Genomic DNA, 27291 nt, shown 5'->3' with positions numbered 1-27291 from the left:
TAGATTCTTGAACAGTTAGTAAACTGGTCAAGATTGCAAGGTGACACCAAATTATGAGGATTACCAAAGCAGCAAATGAAATTTACAAAGTTTTAGATTAAATTCACAACTGGGCTAATACGGGTCAGATGATGTTTAATGTTAACAAATGCAAGAGCATGGAATGCAGGAAGAAAATCATACACTATGAATACAAAATGGCAAAAGCTGAATTAGATAAGGCTTGTATCAGGTCACCTTGTAATCTTCTCTGTTCAAGATTGAAAAGGTCCATTCTTTCAGTACAGTATGTCAGTATAGAAGATTCCATAAAGCAACAAAATACATCTTGCTGGCCTTCTCTGGATTGATTCCAGAACATCAATATCATTTTGGTAACATGGCTACTCAGTATTCTAAATGAGGCCTAACTAGTGCACCATGCAATTTTAACATGACATTCCTTGATTTGAATTCCACACTTTGAATGGAATTCAAATCAAGGGATGTCATGTCACATACTGTATGGTCAAACATGCTGTTTGCATTTTATATTGCTTCCTCACATTGTCTGGATGTGTCACTATAAAATCCCAATACTTTTTTATAAGTACCTTCTTCTACCTCAGTGTTTTCCATTTCGTATTTATGCTCTATGTTTTATACTACAGTATCTGCATGCAAAACATGTTAAATGTCAAACATACAAACATAAATTATAGGTAATTAAAATATTTAAATGTACCAGATCTATAACGGTTTTAAAATTTACTTTAATATATCATTAAAATGAAAAGATTTCTTGGTTGATTTGCTCTTTTGGGATTTTCAGGGCTCATGAACAAAGATGTTAAAGGTAATCATGAAGTCTTTGGCTCCTGGTATCTATTTGATATAGATTTTAATTACTATCTTGTGACCGAGCAGTCCGTCACTACTACAAATAAAACATACTAGGACAAAGATGGCAATAGTTAAGGAAGCTTGTTTTTCGAAAACACCAGAGTGCGTCAGTACTCACCAATTCATCCTGTTCATTTCTCAGCCTGCGGGTGCACACACAGGTTGTGGAAAAGAAGGGAAAAGGGTAGAGAACACTATTCTTATTTAAAAAAAACAAACAAAAACTGCACTAAAGAAACAAGGCAAAGTGTAGCATACCACCAGCTTACCTCTTAACAGTACTATGTGGGTGGAGAAGCCTGTGCCTATTTGTTTGGGGGGAGTTATTAGAAAGGTCAAAAGGTTGTAAACACATAGGAGGCTGATTATATACCTGAGGGCCAAGCTAGAGGAGCATACCATTTCTAAATGTTGAGGGGGGAGGATATAAAAAAAACGAATACTTTTACTAAGAAAGGGTAACCAGGTATAAAAAGTTCTAATGATTATCTGTTTTGTGTATTTGTAAAGGTTACATGTATTTGTGTGTCCAAGTAGTTTGAACAACTAAACTATGTGTTGTTTTTTCTCGTGATTTTTTATGTTTGCAACTAATCCATAATTTTACCTTAAGAATGGCGTCCTGCAAGGCTCGGTGCTGGCGCCAATGCTGTTTAACATCTACACAGCTGACCTGCCATGTACAACTGCCAAAAAGTACATATACGCAGACGACATTGCTATTATGCATTGCTCCACAGACATCAAAGCAATAGAAACTACACTATCGAATGACCTGAACAAGCTGAACTGCTACTTCAAAGACTGGAGGTTAAAACTTAGCATCACCAAGACAGTGAGCAGCATTTTCCACCTCGCCAATCACCTTGCTAACATAACAATCAACATCAAGTGCAAAGACAAAACTATTCCATTTGAGAAAAGCCCGAAATATCTAGGAGTTGTCCTTGACCGCTCACTGACCTTCAAACAACATCTCGAACAAACAGCAGCAAAAATCCAAGCAAGGAACAACCTCCTGCAAAGACTAGCTGGCACTAGCTGGGGTGCATATTTCACCGTCTTACCGTCTTCTCTGGCCTTCTCGGTAGCTGAGTACTGCTCTCCTGCCTGGCACAACAGCAGCCACACGAAGAAGGTAGACACAGCCCTGAACAACAGCATGCGCATTATAACCGGGTGCATTAGATCTACGCCCACTGAATTGCTGCCGATTCTCAGCGGCATCCCCCCCACCTAACCTTCGCAGAGAAGCAAGTTGCATCAACCTTGCACTGAAAGCCTCGGATGACTCCAACCACCTGCTGCACGATGCCATCTGCAACCGGAACACCACAATCCTCTGATTAGAAAACCGGCACTCACCTTCTAACACAATGAGGTACCTTATGAAAGAAGCAAACAACGACAATGGCACTAATTGGGCTAACAAAAAGTGGCAAGACGCGTGGAATAATAACAACCACAGACTGAAACAATTTATTGACAAAGTATCCAACAAACCCGCTGGAAATGACCTACCCAGACAAGCCTGGGTCAAGCTGAACCAACTAAGAGCCGGATCGTGGCCACCCTACACAAGTGGGGTCTCACTGATGACCCAACTTGCGAATGCAGCGATGTTTCAGGGCCACCCTACACAAGTGGGGTCTCACTGATGACCCAACTTGCGAATGCAGCGATGGTAAGGAGCAGACGGCCGACCACATCCTATACTCCTGCCCTCGCTTCAGATGCCCTGGCAACTTTATCGATTTGGATAATGCCAGCCGCGACTGGCTGAGGAACCTGGCTGTGACAATATAACTATGTAACTTCTGCATGTTAAGCTCATACAAATATATATATATATCCATAATTGGTACAGTCCAAACCCTATTTAGAGAGTGTTGTGAGCACTAGAGGTTGTGGTGAGTCAGGAGTTTTAGTAAGAGCAAGGTGTTTGTGATATCATGCAAAGTTTTTTCACACTCACACGCACACGCACACGCACACGCAGTGGAGAAATCCAGTGAGAAATCTTCTTATATATTATATATCAAATACAGAAGAAAATACAGTTCTTCTAGGATGCCTTTGTTGCACTTTTAAGATGTGAATAAATTTGGTGGTATTTTTAGATATTGTTGAGGTGATATATCAAATTATTTTATAAACATTTTGGTCTTTTAAATTTTTGCAGTGCACAAAATATTGTAATAAAACTGAAACCTTTTAATCTGAACAATTTATGTTAATTTTGCTTATTTTAATATGCATATCAGCAACATGTCACGCCCGACATCCCTCCCTAGAGGGCACTCCACTGTTCTCATTATTGTTCGTGTCATTTAGCTCTCCAGGTGTACCCTTTTAGTGTTATTATTTAAAGACCAGCTCCTCCAGTCCTCGGGGCTTATCATTAGGGTAAGATGTCGCGAGGCTCGCCTATCACCAGGAAACCCTACGTCCGTCTCCTGAGGGCATAGGCCTCATCCCCGACACCTCCCGCTTCCTGAGCCCGGGGTCTGGAGGATCTCGCCCCGTCACCCTTGGACCTCCATGTTTCGTTTGTCCGTGTGCACCCCCCTCCCGGGGATTTTAACTTTGTCGCGTCCCATGATGGATTTCCAGTTGATGGACTTTTGGACCGTGCTTTGACCTGCCCTTGGACCCGTTTGGATTTGGATGCCCTTTTGTCTTCCCCGTACACTGTCTCACGGACTATCACTATTATTTTGTGCACTATTAAACCCCTGTGTGTTCCTTTTTACCACGCCTCCTGTTTTCTCCAGCTCTTACCGCATCGCATAGGGTCTTCTACAAGATCTGACACGGATTCCAGTCCGTGTCCGTTACACAACATGGATGATTAGCAATTTAAAATGTGTTTCTCCTCTTTAAAAACTACAACACACCTGTGATGCATTAAGAAATGCACATTAAGTATTTAAAAAAAATCAGGCATTCATTTACTAACTGTGGCTAAATTGCATAATAAAGCAAATTTAGCTATAGTAGTATTAATACAAGAAAAATATATGCAGTTAAATGGACAGGTTCCCCATCTTCCAGTAACAAAAGAATAATCAGATATTAGCATCAGTTTTAAACAAAGAGAAAGGAGCCATTCTACAAACTATAATGCAGTCTAAAAAAAGATGCGCAAACATACTGATTTTGTTCTTATAGTTGTTTTTACATTTCTACAGTATATTTAAAAACATTTTAAACTAGAACATATAGTCCTTTTGAAGCAATTGTTCATATACTGTTTTTTGGTATTTTATTTAAGAATTTAAATTAAGAAGAAATACTGTATGTGATAAAAATAATCACAAAATGATTGGACATATAAAACAATGACGAATAAATACAAATCTTAGTCTTTTCAAAACATTCAAGAAAGGGACCCCTGATCTTATGCAATCACTCCAGAGTCCTCGTCCTATAGAAACTAATGTTCATTTTTGAGTACCACTGAAATATTTCTACCCAAAATCTATATAACTTGAGACATAGCCAGGAGAGGTGTGTAAGAGTACCATCAGAGGACCTGATCTGTCACATACAAAAGGAGAGACTGAAGGATATATGTTGTAAAAATTAGTTTTAGAGTATGGTAGTTGATGTAGGACTTTATTTTTATGATTTAATGTCTACCATTAATATAGAACTTGTGACTATTGCTCAAACTGTCGTCCCAAATCTCATTAGAAATGACAATATTGAGTTTATTGAACTAAGCATCTTTCAGGTGATTAACAGATAACTCTGTTTGCCCAGAAGAAAGGAAACAAATTGTAAAATTAAACATCTCGACTAGGGAGGTTGTTGCACAAGATTTGGGGGAGATTTTCAAATTGAGCTACATTTTGCTTAACAAAGTATCTGACCTATCAATATAAAAAGGTGTTTATTTTCACTGGTTAAACGATGCAAGTTGTTTGACTATATACAAATCTTTAAATGTAATCAGTCCTTTTTCATTCTATTTTGTAAACAATGTTTCAATTGGTGAAGGAATAAAGGTATGCTTTTAACAAAGTGGAGCATAAGATTAAGTTTTGGGTAATTTGTATAATGTTTAATCTAATTTAATATCCCCAGGGTTTTCTTCAAAATTACATCTGTGCTCACTATTTTATTTGGTAACGTTGTGCCAAACAAAGGGCATCAGCCAAGAGTTTGGGTGTTGAAAGTCATCTTTATTTCATATGCATATGGGAGTCTTGCTTTTGGACACAAGACTCAAAAGACAACATTTACAGTGCTCTTTTATATAGTAAAACAAACAAGATACACTCCCACATGACTCGCTGCTTGCATTGTGGCTATATACAGTATGGTCATTCCAGAAAGCTGACCAGTACGTATATTTTCTTTACTGCCAGCTTGCATGACAAGCAACCCCTTCTGCTGAATAGATCGTTTGTTCCAGGAGAGGTCACTTGGTCATTTCCCTGAGAACAATGCCAGCTATGAGTAAAAAAAAAACATGTGGCTATGTTATCTTTTGAGACCAGACATCCTGAGATGGATTTAGTAAAATATAGGTAAAAAGATACGTAGTCAACACGATATAATACAAACTTTTAATAAAACGTTTAGTTAATTTCCTCAGTAATTCAGGTTTCCAAACACCAGAGATGGGAGAGACATTTTAATGTTGGATTCTGCTTCCATGTCTAACCACACAGGAGTGTTTCTATCTATATGGGAAAAGTCAATTTGTCAATACAGTATGAGCCTTGTGTTTGCAGCCAAATAATAACGAGGATTAATAGGAAGACCTAATCCTACTGCATTCTTTGGTTTTTGTAAATTTGATTTGGAGTTACAAGGAATTTTATAGCTCCAGATGAATAACATAATTATGAAATCTAACTTCTTATAAAATGAGGAACTAAGCAGAAGTTAAATTCTGAAACAGATATAAGAATTTGGGAATGGAAATCATTTTTATAGCATTTCTTCACCCAATCTTAGAAAGTGGCAAAGATCTTCAGCTACCAACATTTCTATCAACTCTGTGACAATTACAGAGTAGTTACAGTAAGGTAAAATATTAACTTAGAGATTTTAGGATTTATTAAACCCAGGTATGTAAAGTAATCGTGTCCAACACTGAATGGTAACTTCTTCAGAATAGTGGTCTCTAGATTTTCTGGATGAGGCATGAATGTACTTTTCCCCCCAGTTAATAGTGCAGCCTGAGAATGTACCAAATATTCAGATCAATTTCCTACCCAGACAGGGTAGGGAAATCTGAAATATACCAGAGCAAATTGTCAGTACATGTAATGTCATTGGTCAAACCTCTACCCAGCAAGCAACGAGCACAAGACAGGGTACACTCTGGACAGGGCGCCAGTCCATCGCAGGGCAAGTGCAAGAATGCTGAGAGGGGAAATTTGGCCCAGACCCCGGATAACTCCCTACTCTTATCGAGAAATAACCGGGGATCTTTAGTGACCATTGAGAGTCAGGACCTCTGTTTAACATCTCATCCGAAAGACGGCGCCCATTACAGTATAGTGTCCCTGCTCTTATACATTAGGACCCACACAGACTGGAGGATGGGCGCCCCCCCGCTGGTCCCACTAACACAATTTTCAGCAGCAACCATAGCATCCCAGGAGGTGTCCCATCCAGGTACTGACCAGGCTCATCCCTGCTTAGCTTCAGTGGGTAGCCAGTTAAGAGCTTTAGGGTGATATGGTTGTTGGCATTGTCAATACTGTATATGGCAATATTTGTACATTTGTATATAATGTATGTTTCTTCATCAGAAAGTATTTCCTTTTATTGTCCCAAATGAGACATTTCTGTTGCAGGCAGGAAACATTAGCAAATAAGAATGAAGATAAAGAAAAAAAGTAAATATATAAATAAAGTAAAATATACAGTTAACCAAATTAAGCAGGCAATAGCTGAGGGAATAAAGGATAACTTACTGTGGTTCTTCTGCACTTAAATCTAGGAAGTCTAAAATAGTAAAATATGTCATTACTTAAATGGTCTGAAATCATTTAAAATCTTGGGGGATTATTGTTTTTCAACAGTTATGGTTGTTGTCTGTTTCCAAATTTTGGGGATTTTTTGCTAATTTAATATATGTAGTACTGAGCTGCTATACACATGACCTCAGTACCTCAGGACATGACTCATTTTATCATGTCCACAATTTTTTATGTTTCTTTTTATTGAAATTGTTTGAAACACACTGTGTATCAAATTCAAGTAGTGAGCTTCTCTCTAAGTTCTAATCAATATTCCGTATGTTTTTGCCTTTCTAATTTCTGCTCTAACGTCAGATCTGATTCCCCTCTTATCAGACTCATTATCCTTTTGTGAAGCAATGTACTTGTGGCACAGCATGCTCTTCGGTCTACTTAAGTTTATTAAGCTCTTCAACCTACCAAGGTTTATTATTTGAATAAACTTTGATGAGTTTCATAGAAATCACTATTTCTTCTCAGGAAAATAAAGTGTCTTGAGTTCATCTATATTGTCACAAGATTCTAAACAGACAGGCCAGTATGTGCAACCAAAAGCCTGCTTGCCTGTTGCACTTGTGCTTTCTCCCTCTTCAGTAATGTTCTGTATTTTGGCATTAAGCGCACAGTGTTGTGGTCAGATGAGCCAAAAGGAGTAACGTTGTACATCCCTCTGATCGAGCCATAGTTCAAATCCAGGATTCTATTTCTACCAGTTGTGCGGTCATCATATAGGTAGAAATTGTTCAACAACTTTGTACGGTTGCAGTGATTACAATCTCCTAGGATCAAATTAGTTGGTTCGGGGTTTAGAGAGTGTGCATGACATTATAATTATGCAGAGGGTGAATGACATTATAAATGCTATTAACTACATTTGTTTCATTTGCTTTTGGATGACGTACACAATGGTTATGAATATCTGTTGGAATTCTTTGACCAGATAAAGACGTCTTACTGATATTAACAGCAACTCAATATCAGGTAAACCGAGCTTCTTTTTCTCTGTAAAGTTTCAGCATGTTCATTTGGTCTAGTCTGAGTCCAAATCTGAGTCTGTTACTCACATTTCTCTAAAGGCCATCAGACCAGCACTCCTGTACTTGTGGAGATAGTTGGCATCTTTTTGCAGCACATCAACCTAGTTCCTAAGAGACTGAACGTTACTCAGGATTATTGATGACATAGGAGTCCAGCAAAGTTGTTGTTTTTATTCCTCACATGGAATCTGCCCATTTTCCCACACTTGTGGCCTGTTTTAAAATTGTTTGTCATCAGCTTTTTTTTTGTTTCTTGGTTATAATCATAACGTTCAACACAATAGCATTCTGACGAAATGTGTGCATAGAATTATCTCATATTTATCTCACACACAGATACACCTAACAATAAACAGTTAACTTGACTGAAAACAGTCACACAGGACTTTCCAAATAAAAAAGTCTTCCAAGGATAGTGTCATTGTTATACAGATTAAACTCAGATTTACATTAAAACCTCTTCACCCTCTGATCTCCTACATCTATCACTTATTTATTGTCTGCATGATGTCAAGCCCCGATTGAACTCGGATTTCTTGAACTTAAATAGTGACTAAACAGAAATTTTACTGTTGGAAAAGCTGGTGAACTTCAATGGTGGCGTCACGGACGTCCAAAGGGACTAACCGTGGGGAGTAGGAGAGCAGAAAAAGACCCATATGCATAGCGGCGAGACGGGAAAAAGGCCCGGGCTCATTAGTACAAAGAGTTCAGGAATGCCGTATAGAAACCTATGCCCTCAGGGAGCGGACGTGGGGCGCCCTGGTGCTAGGCGGGTCTCAGGACATCCGAACATCAATGCTGAGCCAGGACAGAGTGTAAGACCCGGAAATATATAGCCCAAGGGAAAGAGAGGGACAGGAAGGACAGCAGACCGGAAACTAGGGACAGGACAGAGAAGGAGCGCCCTCTGGCTGCAGAGGGCGTGACAGGTGGATAGGTTCCCCATTTATAGTCAGCCGTAGTCAAGAATCTGGGAATCATCTGATCCTCTCCAGTTCCAGCACTATGTGAAAAGTTCATTAATACCTCTTTTTTAACGTTAGAGAACAATTACTATCAATGTCCAATGCTGAGTGATTGATTCATGCGTTTATAACATGTAGGATTCATGCAGCTCTTTGGTCTATGAACTACACTCTTCTCAGTAAGTTGCAATATGTCCAAATTTATCAGCTATTGCACAAATTAGCAGCATACTGTATGACTCTGACACTAAAATCTGTGATCCACGGATCCACGGATCACGGTCTCATTTTTTTCTGTCCCTTCCAGTTCAGAAATTAAATCTGTTACAAAGCCTGTCCTTCTTTGGGTTATCTTTATGTTTTGCTGGCAAGAACACCCCTTCAGATCATTCACCCAGATTCAGAGTGAGCTGTTAGTGGATTGGACAGTTAGTCCTTGTAAAGTTTCTCAAACGCCTGTCTGTGATTGTGTGCAGTCAGGGACTCATCCACTCTGTTTATCCACCTTCTTAACTCACATTGCACTGTTTGAAGGAATAATAAGTTGGTCTCAGTGTAATTGAGACAGTCATAAACAATCTTCAACCACATTTTACGTTCTTGACATTGAGATTTTATTGCAGCAAGAATTGCTTTATTTGAGTTAGACCCACCTATCAGATGACTGCTGTTCCTCCATTTCTGACATATTTTTGTTTTGGGTTTTGGGCTTCAACATTGTTTAATTCCACATTTCAGAGTTAAGAAAAAAAATGTTTAGTTACAACACTAAACAGTAATCTGGCTCTAATAAAAAACTGCAATTAATTTGAAGAAATTATAGAGGAGCTCAGAAAAATGTTGCTACTTCATTCCATGTGCAGTAACACCCTACTAACTGTTTTTTAAAACCTCCTGTAGTATGCATATAGTGTTTTACTATTACTACATTTTTTAGAAAGAAAAATGTATAAATCAGCTTTCACTAATTAGTTCTAAATTAATAGATTTTTCACTAATTTTGGAGTTTAGAGTATCTCTTCAGTAGCACAATAATCTTATTAGGTGGTGCATTCTGCATAGTACAGTACTTGCTCCAAATAATAAATTTATCAACCAGATTTTACATTAAAGTTTCTGTTATTAATATTTTTCACATTTTTGTTTTGGCAAATCAGTGTTTTTGACCTCCAGTGGATTTAATCAGTCTTGGAATTTAAAATCCTTTTACATAATATTTGCTTAATATTATGTCTATTTCTGAGTGCAAACAAAATTCCTCTGCTCAAATAAAGGCCACCCACAAGAAACACGTGGCATTTGGGATTAGCTAGTAATTCAGTTTTGATCTAACTTATTGTATGTTTAACAACTCCCTTTACAAAGTAAGTAAGTATGATCTACAAATAATGGGATAAGGCATAGTTTTGACTCTGGAGAGAATGGATAAATGTTTATGAAAAATTTGACAAAATCCCTGCTTAATCCTGAAAAGAATTACAGTTATCTCTGGTTGTCTGTCATTTTAGTGCTACAATTAGCTAAGCGATTGTGTCATTTAGAAAGTTAATTAACAGCTTTAGATGGTGTCTTACAGAGAGAGTGGGGATAAAACAATGATGGATGATTCACACTTTGATTTCAGTCTGTGACAATTCCTGGCAAGCAGGTACTCAGTGAAATTTAAGTTATTTCCTTTCAGTGCCCTGCTGATTGAGATACATTTACATTTGCTTCCAGGTATTGTATTTTAGATCTCTTCAGGATTCTATCTTTTATTTTGATATGTTTGTACTTTATTGTCCCATGTGCAAGGATTCACCAGAGTTGGTTCTGCATTTTTGCACACATACTGTACATGTTTAATCACATCTTTTAACTATTTATATCAGCTGAAGTGTATACATGTATGACACACTTTACTCTCAGGTGCTGTTGTTGGATCAGGTCTTGTCTTCAGTGCTGAAAAACACTGTAGCACTGTCATTCATAGAAAAAGTTCAGGAGGCTGACTCTTGAGATTTCATCTTAAGATTTCCATTCTGGTCCCGGTATCTTTTTGGACAGAAGGACTTGCTTTTCATTTGGAGAGAGCAGTTTAGTAATGGGCTATCTTACTCTCCGAGTTGATATAGCTTTCTTTTACTTTGTTCATGATAAAACCCTTGAATTTGTTAAAGCTTGACTCCTGCTATTTGTCTTCACTGTCACACAAAGCAGCACAGAGCATGCCTTCACAGTCCTTTACCGTTCGACAATCCTGCAGAGGGGAGAGATCCCGCAGTGAGTCCGACTGCTCCCGTAGACCAATCAATCTGTCTACCTTGCAGGAGTGCAGTGCTGATGATAGCACTATGCTCCTACTCACCCACTTCAGAACATCACATTAGCAAACACTTTTTGTTATATTTGTCATAATAGTCTTGCTTGGTATTCAAATGTATTGTCACCTTAAACCTTTTCAACAGTGATTGCCCACACAGTACTTTAGTGTCACTTTGCAAATTTCCAGAAATAGATTTTTTTAACCTGCCTACTTGAAATCACATAAATTTACAGTGAAGTCAAGTTTATAATATGCCATTATGTAAAACGTAATTGTATTATTAACTATAAGTTTCCCTGAAAAAATAGTTATTTTAAGTACAATAATATCGCAGGATGTAATGGACATTTTTTTAGATTTCATAGTTCTTATATTTTGATTACAATTCTGGTTGTGGTGCATATTAAGTAATAAACAAAAAGTTAATAATTTATAAATACAGTATAAATTACTATTGTGTTAATATTGTGGATCGTTTAGGATGTTGTGACTTGTTAATTATATACATGTAAAAAAACCTTGAATGTTGCTATGATTTATTTAAATTTATGTATGTACTGTATTACAGACCAAATGCTCACATACCAACATTGCTGCAAAGTGTTCTTAGTAGTCTTATGGAAAGGCTTATAGAACTTTAGAAAACTTGAGGAATATTTTCTGAACATATTGATGGTGGTAATGCAATATTATCATAATGATCAAGGTTACACCTGACCAGCAGCACTTTTCTGACACTTTTGAATTCCCTGACATTTTTTTCCATTGAAAAAGCAAGCAAACTTCCAAGACAACTCTGTCATATCACAATCAGTTTTGACTAAGTCATATTATTCTGTATCATGTGGTTTCAGATTGCCTTATTGGAATTCAAAGTATATTCTTTTAACTGTGCGTTTTAAGGGATTGGTTCATTACTGTACATGCTTTTGTTGGTTCAATTTTTCACGGACAAGAAAATTAGTAAATGTCATATCAGAACAGCTCGATTTCAGGACTCTTAGAATTACTGTGATACAATTACTTAGACCTGTTATGTTAAACATATGGCCTGCTGGCTGGCCAAGCCCTTATGTGGCAGTTGTGGTGAGAGCCATGGCCTGGATACAATTTACTCCTTGGCTGAGGCTGAATTGCCCACTCACCAAGCAGGTGCCCATGGCAATGTTTGTATCAGTCTGACAAGCACAGCGCTTCCTGTAATTCTCTACATTTTTCCAGGCACAGCGTTTGTTCTTGATCTAGTTGGACAGGGGTGTGTCAAATAGTGGAGAAAAATTGACATAGTGAGAACTGTCCACTGGCCATGTGCCCGCTCCGAACTTCAAATTCTAGAGCAACCCTGTGAAGTCAGCTACCATTCGTCTCATGGAAACTACACATTTTTATGTTCTCAAAAGGAGATTGCTAAACATTGTAATAATGGCTGTGTAAGTTTGTCAAAAAAATGATGTTAAATGGTTGTGTGGTTCAAGAGAAGGTGGTAAAAATATGTTTGTAGAAGCAAATAAAAAGCTGACATGTTTGATTTGTACAGGTAGGATGGTAGCAATGACAATAAAAGATACAGTGAAATTTTTGCTGTTGTTTTATCACTGATATCTAGGAAATATCCACATTTTCAGTGTTTTTTTTTTCCACGTGATATAATCTAAACTGCCTTTTGTAGTTTTTTCCTGTTAAAAAAATCTAAAACTGCTAAATAAGAAACAAGGTGAGCTGCTTCTCACTTTAATCCGTCACTGTGTTAGTATTATCAGTCCCTCAAACAGAGTTAACAGGATCATTAATCCTAGAGCCTGGGATTAGATCAATATGTGTCTAGATAGACTGTTGCATTACATCTACAGATATTTGTTTGAAGTTTTTAAGAATTCTCAAAAGCAGAGGCTGCTAGTCTTTTGTCATTTAATTCTGCTTATCCTGAAATGTGAGTTATCCTGAACTGTGAGCTTGAGTTCATTCTATGGATTGACTCTGTCACTCATGTTCTTAATTTTGACTATCTAAATTAAATCTTACTTAAATCTTCTGTTCTTCAAGATGAGTCGTTTCAGTTCCTTTGACTTGTCAGTGGAGATTATTCTGGTGATTTGTCTCTTGATTCTGCCTGTTGTAGAACAATTCTCCTTGAATTTTCAGCAAAAAACATGTAACCTTTATTCATCAATCTGTTGCCTGTACACCATTGAAAAATGAAGAATTCAGAATTTCAGTATATCTAGTAGTATATCCAGACTGATAAGGACCTTAAAAATATCCCATAGGTTGTATTCTATTAGTCTAGATCAGATTTGTAGTTCTAGTTTATACCGTATATACAATATTGCTACAAGACTGTTCCATTGTTTAGTTTAACTGTTTTATATTTTCTGTCTTACACTACTTGGATAAGACTATTTTCTTCAGGTCATTTAATACCTTACATTTTGTTTTAGACATTGATTATTCTGCTATGATAAGGTACAGTAACTGCATTCACAGCATAGAATGAGACGGTGCTTGAAGCTGGGATAAATTAAAAGAGCCACCATTTATCCAAGTGGAGTCTTGTAAGATATTTTTATAGTAAATGGAATAGTACTTCCCTCGTTAACAAGAGTTTGAATAAATGCAATTTGAAACTGAAATTTGGGTGACTACAGTCAGAATTTAGTGAACATCTTGTGTCACAAATCACAGGAGCAGGACGTATTAAAGACTTGCTTCTTTGCATAGTGGTCTCTGATCCTTGATTGCTTTTTGCTTGATTTCTGTTTCCAAGGCAGGGAGTGAAAAGCAGGACGCTCAATATTAAAAAATAAAGGGGGCCTTTTCTATTGATATTTTGATGGTTAGAAATTTTGACTTTTCCTTCTCAATGATAAATATTAATCTCATTAACTATAAAATTGAAGCTTTAAAGGAGATACAGTCAACATTTTTATTTTTAAAGATTTCTACAATTCGGATATTTGAAAGAAAGACAATATCATTTATTTAAATGGTGATCTGAGGAAATAAAGGAGTCTATTTAGACCATGTTGTTACAGAGCAATTAAAAATCAAAAGCAGTTAATGTTCTGTAAACTACCATTCTCAATGCCGTTATGTGGTTAGCCATCAAAAATGTTTGACGTTCAGTATGAATTTTTTAAAACGTAATTTTGACAAAACAATTAGATGGCGATTGTAATAAATAACAATACATAAAGGATTAGACCCCTATTGATTTAGGCACTTGCTTTACAGTAATTAAAAGTTATGTCTAAAATTCAGATTGAAAATTTGATTCTTCAATGATACATCCTTAATAGCCGGAGTGTTATTAATGAAATCCTCATTAACTGATATTTTTAGCATTTTTACCACAGGATATAAAGGTGCAAAGGGGTACCATAAATTCAAGTTGAAGCTTTATGAGGTTATTTCTCCAAATCACAGTTCTTTAACAAACTCTGGGAACAAAAATGCAGTAAGACACTCCTGATTCTTAGAGTTCTCAATGTATTTTTAACTTATATATAACTTATATCTTATTCAAAAAGCCTATTGGAGTTTGAATTTGCACTATAATTCGTCATAGCTATGAGCAACACTGCCAGGTTACTGTATTGTATGTGTAATTTTGATAATGAAGAGGCTATCGCTATTAATTAAGTGTCCTTCAAAACCTATAATGGGGTCGGTAAAAATGATTTTAATGTCCCCTATTTAAGATAGATTCAAGTACTAAAAAATGTTGAGCCTTTCTGTAAATTAAAAAAACCTGGAGTAGTTAGTGGTCTCACCAATAACATACTTAATAATCACTCAATGTGATTATTGATTCTGTGACAGTGACTGATACATAATATTGTATAATCCAGATTGAAAAAACATTCCCTGCTTTCGCTAATGCAGATAAGATCTCATGACTGAAGCTGTGAAAGAGCCATCCACATGGCTCTGTGCCATTCTTACATCATTTCAATATGGTCCTGATATTGTGCCACCTGCTAACTTTAAATGGCCTTCCTTTTACATTGTCACATGACAGTACAATCTGCTTTTTGCATAGAGCAAAGATGACCTTCTTTTTAACTAAATAAGAGACATGAAACAACAGATGTGACAAGGCATATTTTCTCATTTAGACTTGTGAATTGACCCAAGGACGTTTCTTAATTGCTTTTCAATGTGTTCGTGGGAAAGATGAGGAATATTTATTGTCTAACTTTTTCCCATTTTTTAAACTTTTTTGTTGCATTCATGGAGTGCATCCTATTATCTGTTCTATTTATGTGACTTCTTTATTCTATAGATGTTTGAGAACACCATGGTCTCTGAAGCAGAACGGAACATTCAGATTTTATTTTTCCTGTAGTGTGTCATAAGTCATCCTCATGCAGCATATGATTAGTTCTTCTGGGTTTTCAACATGTGGGAATATTGCCCTTTGGTTCTGATCTCAGTGCCATGTTCCAGACAGCAATGTATTTAGTAGTTTTGGTTCCTTCATCAATTTAATTCAAGCTTTATTATCTCTTGCAAGGAATTTGTTGTACTGCACAGTCCAACACAAAAATTAATCAAAAACAGACAAACATTACCAGCAAAGTAGAGAGTACAGCAGTGTTTCAGGAGATAAGAGAATTACTATACATTGTTTGAGAGTGAAATTGCAGAGGGGATGAAAAATGTCCTAAGTCTGTTTATTACATAATATGTGGAGAATAAAAGCTGTAACTCTATCTTTTCATACACAGTAGTGTGCAAACATACTGGAACATCCAATCATTCCTGTCATTCTTATTTGTTGTATCTTCATGATGAGGGGGATGTGTTACAGCTCTACTCTCAGAAGAGAACACATGGCAAGGGGAACAAAGTGTAAAAACGTTTCCCAAAAGGGCTGGGATGGACATGTCAGTTGGCACAGGCCCACATTGATCAGCACCAATTCGTGGTTGGTGTACATGTACTATAAAACATCACGCATAGGTGAAGACCTGTTTCATTAGCCTTGAAGTGTACGTCCCAACTGGATGACACATAACAGCCATAATGCACCAACAGCCTCACTACAAAGCAAATCAGGTGGAGAATTAAGAAAATAACTCAGGAACTTTTATTAGTCAGTTTGCATAAGCCTAGAGTGGAATTTAACCAAAACAGCAGAGTTAACAGGCTTACAAACAGTGCCATGAAATATTTCATATCTGTGGATTCAGGACCTTAGTTGCATGTCTTTATCTAATGAAGCACAAGGAGGTAGCTGAGTCAGCATGCGTAGACTGCAAAGGAACAGGTAAAGGTTTATTCCATACTGAAAGGAAAGAAAAAGAAACATAACATTTTAGCTGTGGAGCCTTCTTCAGGTGAATGGTAATGTGAAAGGTAATGTAAAGGTGATGCTGCTCACAGCACAATGTCCTTGACTACCATACTTGGGCATTGGATTTGAATTTCCAGTCCAAAGGAAAGAGTGTTTCTTACTGGTGTATCAACACTAGGAACCTGGAACATGGTTTTCCTTGGAGATTTTTCATCATAATCATTAACAAGGCCCAGACTAGCTTAGGTTTTAAAATTTAACGACAATAGATTGATAAGAACATTCTGACCATGCTGCTAATAGTTAGAACCTTTTGGTTCAATAATAGAGATCTCAATCATCATGTGGAAAGCCCAGGTTTGATTTCTGGCCAATTCAGGATCAGATTTATCTTACATTGTATATACTGTATCTTTATCAATTTATAAATATATTTTGCAAGGAATCTTTTTTTTTGGCACGTGTTATGAGCTGTATGCCAAATGAGAAAATGGGCCGAATGGCCTCCACCCATTTGATTCCTAAGGGATAAACGGCTCATTCCTACTGTAGTGTGGTATTAGCTCCCTTTTCCCATTCAGTTGAACTGTTTTACTGGGGAAGTTGAAATTAATGTGGCTTTCTGCTGGAACAGATGCATATTAAATTAGTGTATATTAGCATTGTTTGGAGAGATTATACACTTAATTATTTTAATGTCAGGTTTTGAGCTCGACAAGTATGATTCTGCATTAAGATGTACAGCCTCATTTATTTTCACCCTCCTCTTTGTTTTGGGCTTTACCAAGCATAAAAGCACATAAAATGAGGGACATGTAACAGATATAGATGCATCTGTTGGTAGCAGATTGTTGAAGCATTATATATTCATTCTGTCTGTGGACAATAATCATGAGCAGTATAATTCAAATTAATTTGCAGTATGTTGCTGTTTCAATGTTCCTTGGTTCTGTTGCAGTTTAAATGCCTCTAAAGTCAATGAAGGCTGTAGGTATATACTGTACTGTGACAGGTGGAGAATGAAAGCTATTAATTTAATTATTTTTCATATACAATAGTGTGTGAACATACTGGAACACCCAATCATTCTTGTCATTCTTATTTGTTGTGAATAACAATTAAATAAATCACTAAGATATTATATTATTTTAACATTTTAGCCTTCAGACATTAACAGGTGAGAAGCAGAATTTTGGAATAGTCACATAAATGATAAACAAAAAATGAAAATTAAACATTTTTATTTATATATATTTGTGTTGCACATTCAGTTTATAGACATGAAACAAAACACAAGACTGGTCACGTGGGAATCAAGTGTTGAGATTTAAGTTAAAAACAACAACAACATTTCTGTGTTTCCTCATTTCTGGTAGGATAAAGAGAGTATGCACTTTGAGGCAAACTCAGACTAAACATTTGAAATAAATGTTGTTTATAATATTAATAACAATGTTCTTAGGTCTGTGATGTGTGTTTCTGGAAGATGGTAATGTGCTGCAATTTTTTTTCATTAAAATCCGGGTCAATGCAGAGTCCATTGAGATAATCTTTTTCCAATGATAGAGTATAAGTTGTACTATATACTGTTTAGACTTTAAAACTGTGTATTACAGTACTGTTTGTATGTTGGATATATAAAAAAGTTTATTATTATACTGTAGCTTGTTGTGAACGTGATGTGGCTCTTTCAGATTTACATCCACATTTTGAAAATCTATATTTTTTTCTTAATGCACATTTCAGCAACAAGTAATCAGGAAGAAATTTAACTTTAAATTTTGACCATAAAAATATATTTCACACATATTGTACTGTAATAACTTTAAAACCATACGGTGCCAGACTGTATATACTATGTGTAATTGGTATATTTACTGTATATACTGATTATATCATACTGCAGTTGATTACTGCACAGTATGATACAATACACAGTACTGCACGGTCCAAAGACATACTGGGAGGTTAATTGTTTAATTAAAATTGGGACCAGTATGAGTATGTATATTCAGAGAAAAGCTTAAAACATTGTAGTTTTTTATAAAGTATATAAACTAATATAGCCAGAACGAGCATGTCAAAGCTTTTCCAAAATGCCCACAGTGACTAAGTTAAAGACTTTGATGCATGTAATGTTTATGAAGAAGGTGGGACAAGGTTGTTTATTTTTTTATTGTTAACTACAACTACCAGCCATATACAGTATATATACATTTATATTCCTAAATTAATATAGCTCAGAGAGTTCAGAGACGTTATGCTCCTGTTATTTTTATGCAAATGTATCCAAATTTCCCTTTAGTTGTAAAATTCCATATTAATATTCCATATTAAGCGGATTTAAACATGCACAATAGAGAGATTAAATGAAGCAATCATTTCACTAACATCTAATGCACCACAAGTGCCACCTATCAATCATCTTTGGCCAGTGAATTGCATGCTGTAATACACCCAACAACTTTTGCTGTATTTGGAAGACATACTACACGTTCTGAATGGCTGCATCTGTATGTCTTGATTTGCATTCACCCCCTTTGCCATGTCACTCCAAATTGAGTCTAAGTGCATATAATTGTCTTATGAGATCACTCTAAAACCAGAATAGAGTCCAACTGTAGTCAGTTAAATTGGTTAATGTAATTTCAGAATAAATTCCCTCAGTTAATAGTGCTTGTCAGAGCAAAACCTACCATGAAAACCAAAGGGCTGTATTCAAATCTAAGTGTGATAGAGCTGTGAGGAGTCATGGGAATAAAAACATAACATTATCTGCAGCAATACAGTACATATATTTAACTTCTATGAGTGGCTAAATGTAATCTAGATGCTTGGTAACGGAGTGAGGATACACTTATTCCATTACAAGGTAACAAGATTAATAACACAGACAAATATTTACTACAATAAGTTACACACAGACATACTGTGCAACACACAACATTTCACTACTATTATACAGTACTTGTAGATATACTATATGTATAAGTCTTTGAGCACCAGAATCCTGCCTTTTACAGACATAGAAATCTATTAGATTGGCCTCAAGAAATCTATTAGATTGGCCTCAAGAAATCTATTAGATTTCTACTAAAAACTGAAAGAAAAATGATTTAGAACTAATTTCATATTTCAAACAATGCTTCAAGGAGAAATTACTTTAAGGCATGGAACTCCACGATATAGAGAGTCAGAATTTCCACATGTTCTGTAAATAAGACCACCCCTTTTATGAAGACTTGTCTTCTTGTGTTCAGATTACCTAGACAGAATGTGGTCTGTCTCTTCTCATGTTGAAGATGATTCCAGTTTCTTTTTCTAGTGGTTACTGTATTGTTGTGCTTTTTCTATCTTGAGGCCAACTTTGTTCCAAAGCCCAGACCCATGAATGCTGGTTTAATGACTTCACTGTAAATGGTCTGGTTACCGTTAAGTGTTTGTGTTCTAATTTGACTGAGTTAACAATTTAGCAGAGACTCACAGTAGTTTAACTTCAGGTGACAATTAGTTCCACTCTATTGATCATTTAGACTATTTTTGGTCAAAGTGACTGCCTTAAGAACCTACAGTAGGACCACTGCATAAGCACTAAGGACAATGTCCATTATATCAGATCTCCAGTATATTGTATGCTGTTTCTTTATTGATTTGTAAAACAAAATATTGGAATTCACTTACTCCATTGACAGAAGAACTTGAGTCTACATACTGTAGGGAACAGAGAGAGCACATGTTTAGGACTGCCAATAAGGAACCACTTCCAATGATAAGCTTTGGGAACATGTAACACTACACAAGCATGTTGTGGTTCACTGGACCTCTTTAAGTTGAATGAAGGTTTAAATTAAATAACCCACTAAAAATCAAATGATACTTAAATCAATAACTCCCCTTTCTGACCTTTATTTGCCGTGGTACTAAAGAGGAATAATTTTGCAGATGTGGACTCCACAGGAACTAGATTCTGCATATGAGCTGCATATACAGTATGTTCTACTTATCAGTGTTCCATAAAAGCTGTTTTGATATGCTGTTCAGAAACAAGCCTCCTGTCAGAATTTCCAGAAATTGTTTTTTTTTCCCAAAGCTGTCTTAATCGCCAGTCTGTTAGCAGCTCAATTGTTTTCCTTCCAGTTAAATGTCATCATCTTATGAGTGTATCTGATTGAATTGTCAGAGCTGTCTGGCGGCACATAGGGTAACAGTGGCACAAAGAGGCATCTGAGTGGACATGAAAGGATGCTCTCAGCCTCCTGGGAGCCCTGCTCTCCTGCTACTTGACAGCTGACATGTGAGTGATGTCTCCCATCCCTCCTTTGCATTGTGTCTCCTGGGGTGTCTGCAGCACCCACAGACCACTGGCATGTAGTTATAATGAGAATTAACTGTGTCCGTTATAGCTTCATGGTATTAACTTGAATGAGAAGTGAAAAGTGAGCATTTGCTAATAATAATGGCTAGAAAGAATCTCCTGAAGCTCTCTCCATCTCTGCCCTCAAACTAAATTACCCACATTCATTAACTCCTAATCTATTAAGAAAATAATAGTAATAATTCTGCCAAATGATGTATTTTTTCTACAGACCTACAATATCTTCTGATGTACTTTGTAATTACATCAGTTACCAAAACCACAATGTTCTTTTACCATAGACCTGGACCATCAACACTTGTTTTTTTTGTCCCCATTGTGTTCGGCTCATATTACTCCAGTTGTGCCTCCAAACAGAGTCCATGCATTACATTGTGGAGATGTACAACTGAGCAAGTCATCTTGCTTTTAAAATAGGCAAGCAAAGTTGTGGGCTTCAGTCTTAGTAATGGTTGTGAGAAATTTATTGAAATCAAATTTGTGCAAGCATTAGATGAATCAGAAATAGGGTGAAAAAATAAAAATAATTTGAGAAAAGATCACAGCCCCCCTTTCAGGAGAGACTGTGGGATTGACACATAATGCATCTTGAATGGCACCGACACTGATAAAAAGGCTTGACGCAGACCTGCAGAAGAATTGGTAGACTATACCATACGTTGAATACGGAAAATGTTATGTGTCCCCAGCTTTAGTACACTTTTCATATTTGTCTGACTATGTGACTTACATTAGTTATTCTTACCTGGGAAATTGTGATCCTTCATTTATACAAATGGATTATTTAATTAAATTTAAGTCACCCTAGATAAAAGTGTTAAAAATGTAATGATAAAGAGTAAGTGAATCAAGGATGGATAACAAACATTTCATGATTTTTCTTCCACTCTTTCATGATGAAGATGTCAAATATGTAAGAGTTTTCTGTATATAGTAAGATATCTGCTCATCAAAGACAGTCTTAACAAACTTTATGAAAGAATTATCTTGATTTTTTTCATGTTCTGTTAACAGATGGAACAGAATTAACTCCCTCGGTATTTATAGCACTGACATGAAAAAAACATTCAATGCACTGGAGTGCTGATTTGTGCTTGAAGTGTTCCCTTATCTCCAAGTTAGCATTCTGGCTGTTCTGTTTACAGTCCCAGGTCAGACACTAGGACTATGCTGTTCAGTCAGTGAATTTTTTGTGATCCTTATTCTTTTATTAAAGCCTTTTTTAAATGTTCTTTTTCCGTTAACAAGGGGGTGGTTGACCAGAGTGAACATGGTGTTACAGTCAAGGAGGTAGAAACACTACTGTCTTTTACTGTCAGTGTGAGGTTGTCTTTAGAGACCAGAGCTTTACAAAGGAAAGGAAATGGCTCTCATCTTTACTGGCCACGAGGAATAACAACAACCAATAATTAAATGTATTGACATATCTTTTGAGTGTTTAGTCATAGTAAGATTTGGCCATTGGATGAGTGCAGAGTGAGAAGTTAACTAAGGTGTAGCTGGTGTACAAACAGGATGGATGCAAAAGCCAAATGTGAAGAAGAAAAATCTCATGTATGGTATTTATAGTTTTTTTTTAATTCATGAAATTATGTCAGGGACTATTATGAGTTTAGGCAGCTGAGGTGAATGTGAAGTTGGCTGCTTGTCATCCTTCCTGAAACTTAGTAGTAATATTATTTTTTGCCAGAATTAATTGACAGCAGAGAATACAGCCTTTGGATTCAGGAACAGTACATGCATGCAGTCTTAAACCAAGGAATGATTTGTGTGTTCTTTTTTTACATGCTGTATGTATGTTCTGACAAAAACTTACAATTTTTAATGTGTTGGTGTTGGTAGTTACCTCTGTTGGTAGTTACCATATTTTAAATGTTAGTATTAAATTGATCATTTTCATTGTTGCCATTACTCTAATTTGCTAAATATATAGAGCCCAAGATAACTGTTTCATTGTTAAGGACCTAAAAGTTTGTTTCTGTTCAATGTTTGCTCTCTTAATAGCTTACTACTGACTAAATTAATACTTGTGTAGCAAAGAACACAAACTTTGTGTTGTCTTTCAAGCTGAAATGTGAATCTAAATACATTAATATCCATTTGTAATAAAAATTACTCTTTTTATTGTCACAAGGTGTCATCTTATTTGACTGCCTTTGACATTTACCTATTCTGACAGACTGCTCTGCAACTGTAAAAAAGGCAAAGAGGTCATGTTCGCTCTCCTGTTTTTGCATTCCATGGATGGAGTCTGTCGAAGTAAATGTGGTTTGTTTGAGTCTGTGTTGTACACAAGGAGCTGTGTTGTTGAAGTATATGCTGCTTCAGAACTTACAGACAACTGATTTTGTACTGAAGACAGTTCCCAGTAACTATAACATACTGATATATACTGTACTGTATACTGTATACTGTATACTGTATGTTCAATAATTTTTTTCCCCACTATTCTTCCACTTCCAATAATATTTATTTCAGTAGGAGTTTTAAATGAGGCAGTTCTAAAATGAGAAGAAAGAAGATTATGATTGAACAAATTCATAAAAATTATATTTATACTATAAAACATTCAAAAACCAGTGTCAGAAGCTGCCATTTGATGCTGTGTGGCTCTTTGAGAAACCATGTGAAAAAGTAACTATTAGGCTGACAGTTGAGAGGGAGATTTCGTTTCTTGTTTGTCTGTACAGTAAGTTCAATTATTGTTTGCAATACAAAAGTAAAGAAAAAGAAAATCCCTGTTCCCTTTTCAGTTAAGTGTTTAGCAGAAGTCCTCTAATCAAGTGGAAATAAATGTTCATTGTTGACCTGCAAAGTGCTCCAAACACAAATCTACTCCTCCTGTCTTTGCTACATTTCTAAAATGACAGTTATTGACAAAATATGAATCAGCCTACTCGTTCTATTTCGAAGACTCAAGCAGATTGATGAAAATGTTTTCTGTGAATGTTACCGTCTCAACAGACAGCACATGTCCTTGCTCTCATGCAGATGTTGTGCTTGGTAGGACATTTCCTGAAAGAAGGCAGGATGGGATGATTAAGCTATGCAGGAATGAGAAGTGCAGTGTAGATTCCTTACCAAACAAACTTCTGTCCTTTGCATATCTTTTTCATACAGTTCTGCTTTCACATCTACCAGAAACATTACATTGGAGACATGGTGTGCAATGTAAGGTTTTCTGAGAGAATACATTTTAATGCAGATTCCTACTGGTACTGCTCATAACAATCCTGGTAAGGAAACAGACCCATAAATAGCATCATTCACAACATTTGTGAATGGAATGTTTTTAGAAGGAAAGGCTGTTACTGCAAAACAGTGTAAGAACTCTAGGGTTTAAAAAAAAAAAACATTTACAAACAATAAAATTACAGTTTTGTAATTAATGTACACATTAATCTGGCCCTTAGTAGTGTTAGTTAAAGCCACATAACAAGTTTTAAATAGTTTCACACTTTTCATTTGTGTTTTTTTTAATATTGATTATTATAATTTATAACAATTCTTTTAAACTTGTTATTTCACCAATGTAAATTGTATCTATCTTATCCTATTATGATGTTTTTTTTTCTTCTCATTTTAATTTTTCCATATGTGTGATCAAAATGAAATGAGCACATAAACATAAAGTAACATTTTGTAACAAAAGTTAAAAAATGTAAATTGAAACAAAACACAAGACCTTCTTATCCTGACCTCAACCCTTGAAATAAGACTAATCATAACTCAGAAAATGAAGGAAAGATAAATGTGTTTACCTTTTGTCTTGAACATTGTTTGTACTGTACATACAGTATCTAAAACATTAAAACGAGCAGTCAGTACTGTACAGTCCATTGTTAATAAAACTGGTATCCACAGTGAATGCACACAATGAACTGCCCCATTCTTTGGCAAATCCTGGGGCTTCATTTTCAGTTTGGGAATTTTAAGTGATATTGGCAGCCGACTCTTCTTGGAAGAAAATTGAAAAGGTATAACTGTACTAGGGCAAATAGCCTGAATAACAGCATAGACACTGCTCTGCAGTTCTCCATCTGCATAACAATAAAAAAAACATCATCCTCACTTAGCCTGAGCCTTGCTAAGCAGAGAATGATCATAGCCTTCAGTCAGAGCAGAGAACTCATTTAATCTCCATGGAGAGAGCTCCAAAGAGCACTGCCATGGAAATTCAAAGCAGCATGATTTGAATGTGACAGGATGTAGAGAGGGGGCACAACAATAGAGAGGTTCAACAAAATGCATCAAATATATGGGTTTGCAATAGTAGGATGACTCTGAAACGTGGGTAGCTGTCTTGTTGTGCAACTGTAAAAGTTTCATCATTTGGTTTTTGATTTTGGAGGTTAAAAAACAAAAGGCTAGTTGAATTACAGACATTACAGTACAGTATCATATTCTGGCTGGTAAATCTAACTCATTGATTGGCAGGGAGATAAAGGAGAGAATACAAGCATTGCTGTTCACGTTGTGCAGATATATCAAATTCAATTGGAGTTGTCATTTCAGTTTTGTTGTCCCAGGAGACATTGTGCTGAAAATGTTGGAAGACACTTCTGAATTCAGATCGTAATTAAACATGACTGATAAAAAGATGTTAAGTAACTTTATAACATTAATTGTTTGATTAGGTACTGCAATAATGGCACAGAGAAGGAGCCGTGAACAGAAGCTAAAGTATGTAACTGCTAGCATGTTTTTATGGCAGGTATATTTAACCACCAACTTAGTCAAAAGAGGAGGAGCACTGGGAAGAAATAAACTAGAACACAAAATGAGGGGAACCATGGCTGAAGACAGTAAACATTTGTTGCAAGCATAGTAAGACCACAGAGACATAGTCTATAACCTTTCATTAGGGCCACTTGCACAGCATTCCTGGTGCACTATAATCATCCGAAAATGCCGTAAATGGCAGGGTTCCCCCCCACCCCAAATGTTTTTTTAGTTTATTTAATCATTAATCATTTATTTGGGCACTTGTATTACCAGTGGAGGGGTGAGGATTTTGCAAACTATTACTTTGAACTTGCCCATATCAGAGTCATTTTATAGTTTCTCACTGCAAGTGAGAAAGCTTACTCTTAAAATAAACAGTTTTCTAGGTACCTGCCATTTAAGTTTACTGTTTGAGCAGCTCTAATAGCACTCTTAATCAAATGAGTACAACATAAGGACTTAAAGGTCACAACTGCAACAGAGCCACTCAGCACAGCATCAGACATTTAAAAAACATTTGCCCTGTTAAACGTTCATTCATTGTAAGATCTTCTCAGGACTAAAAAGTCATTCTGCTGGTCTAAGACAGTAGAGAAGGTCCGTGAGCACACACTGTGCTATGAACACAAAAAAAACAACAACAACAGATATTGCGTAACTAAATTACCCTCAATTCGTTTAGTTGTTTTGCAAAAATATATTTAAAGTACACACTACAATACAATGTTGTTTGTACTCTTTAAATTTAACAGTTACTCCAGATGATACTTGTAATTTAATATTAATCTCTTCCATCCAACACAATTTGTCTCTTTCTGTAGGTTTTGCTGATGGCAGATGGCAATGCTGACAACTTCCTTTACCAGCGGCTGCCTGTCCTCTCCACAATGGCGCCCCAGGGAGGAAAAGCCACCGCTTACGTCTGCAAGAACTTCACATGCTCCCTACCTGCCACCACTGCTAAAGAGCTGCACAGACTCCTTCTAGAGTGAGGCCTCTGAGTGACATCAATTCTACACATATAGAAAAGCACATCATTTTGCAAGACCCAAAAAGAGCTTTTAAAAATAACCCTTGTGAAGATTATAATTTTGTCTGTTTCACTGGGAAAAACACATGCTGTGGAATTTGGTAGGTGAATCAGTAACGTGCCTCTAAGCAATAGGAGCTAAGCTCCAGGCAGATTTATTGAAACGGAGTTTCTCATTTCTGTCTTCGCCACTTATTTTGCCTAAGATCTCAGCTCTTTGCAATCAATATGTGTACTCTCTGGCTACACTGACTTAGACTCTATTAGAGCTCTTCTTTCTGAGGCTGATTTGCCACAAGGGAGGGTGCATGTGCCACTGTCCAGCCTATAAATGCCTGTATACAGAAGGTTTGAATTCAATACTGGCTCCTGACCCTTTTCTTTGCGGTTTTGCTAATATTAAAATAATTAAATATCCATTAAGTTTCCAGTTGTTTGTCATTATTTTTACTCTGAACAAATATGTAGTGGAGTTTTAAAGAGCATACCTAATTCAGATTTCTCAGCACCAGTAAACCATCTGTTCCAGCTACTGTGTATATCTTTTCACGGTTTGGTTATACTTCAATATATTCAATTAATGTGATTTCATCATCCTTCTAAACAAATGTTGGAAACAACCTTCAAATAATCTTAAAAAAAAAAAACAGAAACGTGTTTTCATTGCCCTCTTCATTTTGAGTTACAAATTA

The 27291-nt window shown here is 36.3% G+C and overlaps 1 protein-coding gene across 1 annotated transcript in view; it reads left to right on the top strand.

Annotated features, from left to right (window-relative positions):
• Positions 1-27025, top strand: part of spata20 (spermatogenesis associated 20) — a 129920-nt gene extending 102895 nt beyond the window's left edge. Inside the window, exon 16 of the mRNA XM_006635078.3 lies at positions 26391-27025. Within this exon, the coding sequence (XP_006635141.3) occupies positions 26391-26561 (171 nt within the window). The 3' untranslated portion in view covers positions 26562-27025. The remainder of the gene's footprint in view (positions 1-26390) is intronic.
• Positions 27026-27291: the final 266 nt, after the last annotated feature.

Source organism: Lepisosteus oculatus, chromosome 9 (assembly GCF_040954835.1).
Source record: "Lepisosteus oculatus isolate fLepOcu1 chromosome 9, fLepOcu1.hap2, whole genome shotgun sequence".
NCBI classification, from domain to species: Eukaryota; Metazoa; Chordata; class Actinopteri; order Semionotiformes; family Lepisosteidae; genus Lepisosteus; species Lepisosteus oculatus.
The sequence above is the reverse complement of the archived record's forward strand: the minus strand, read 5'-3'. Positions and strand labels throughout refer to the sequence as shown.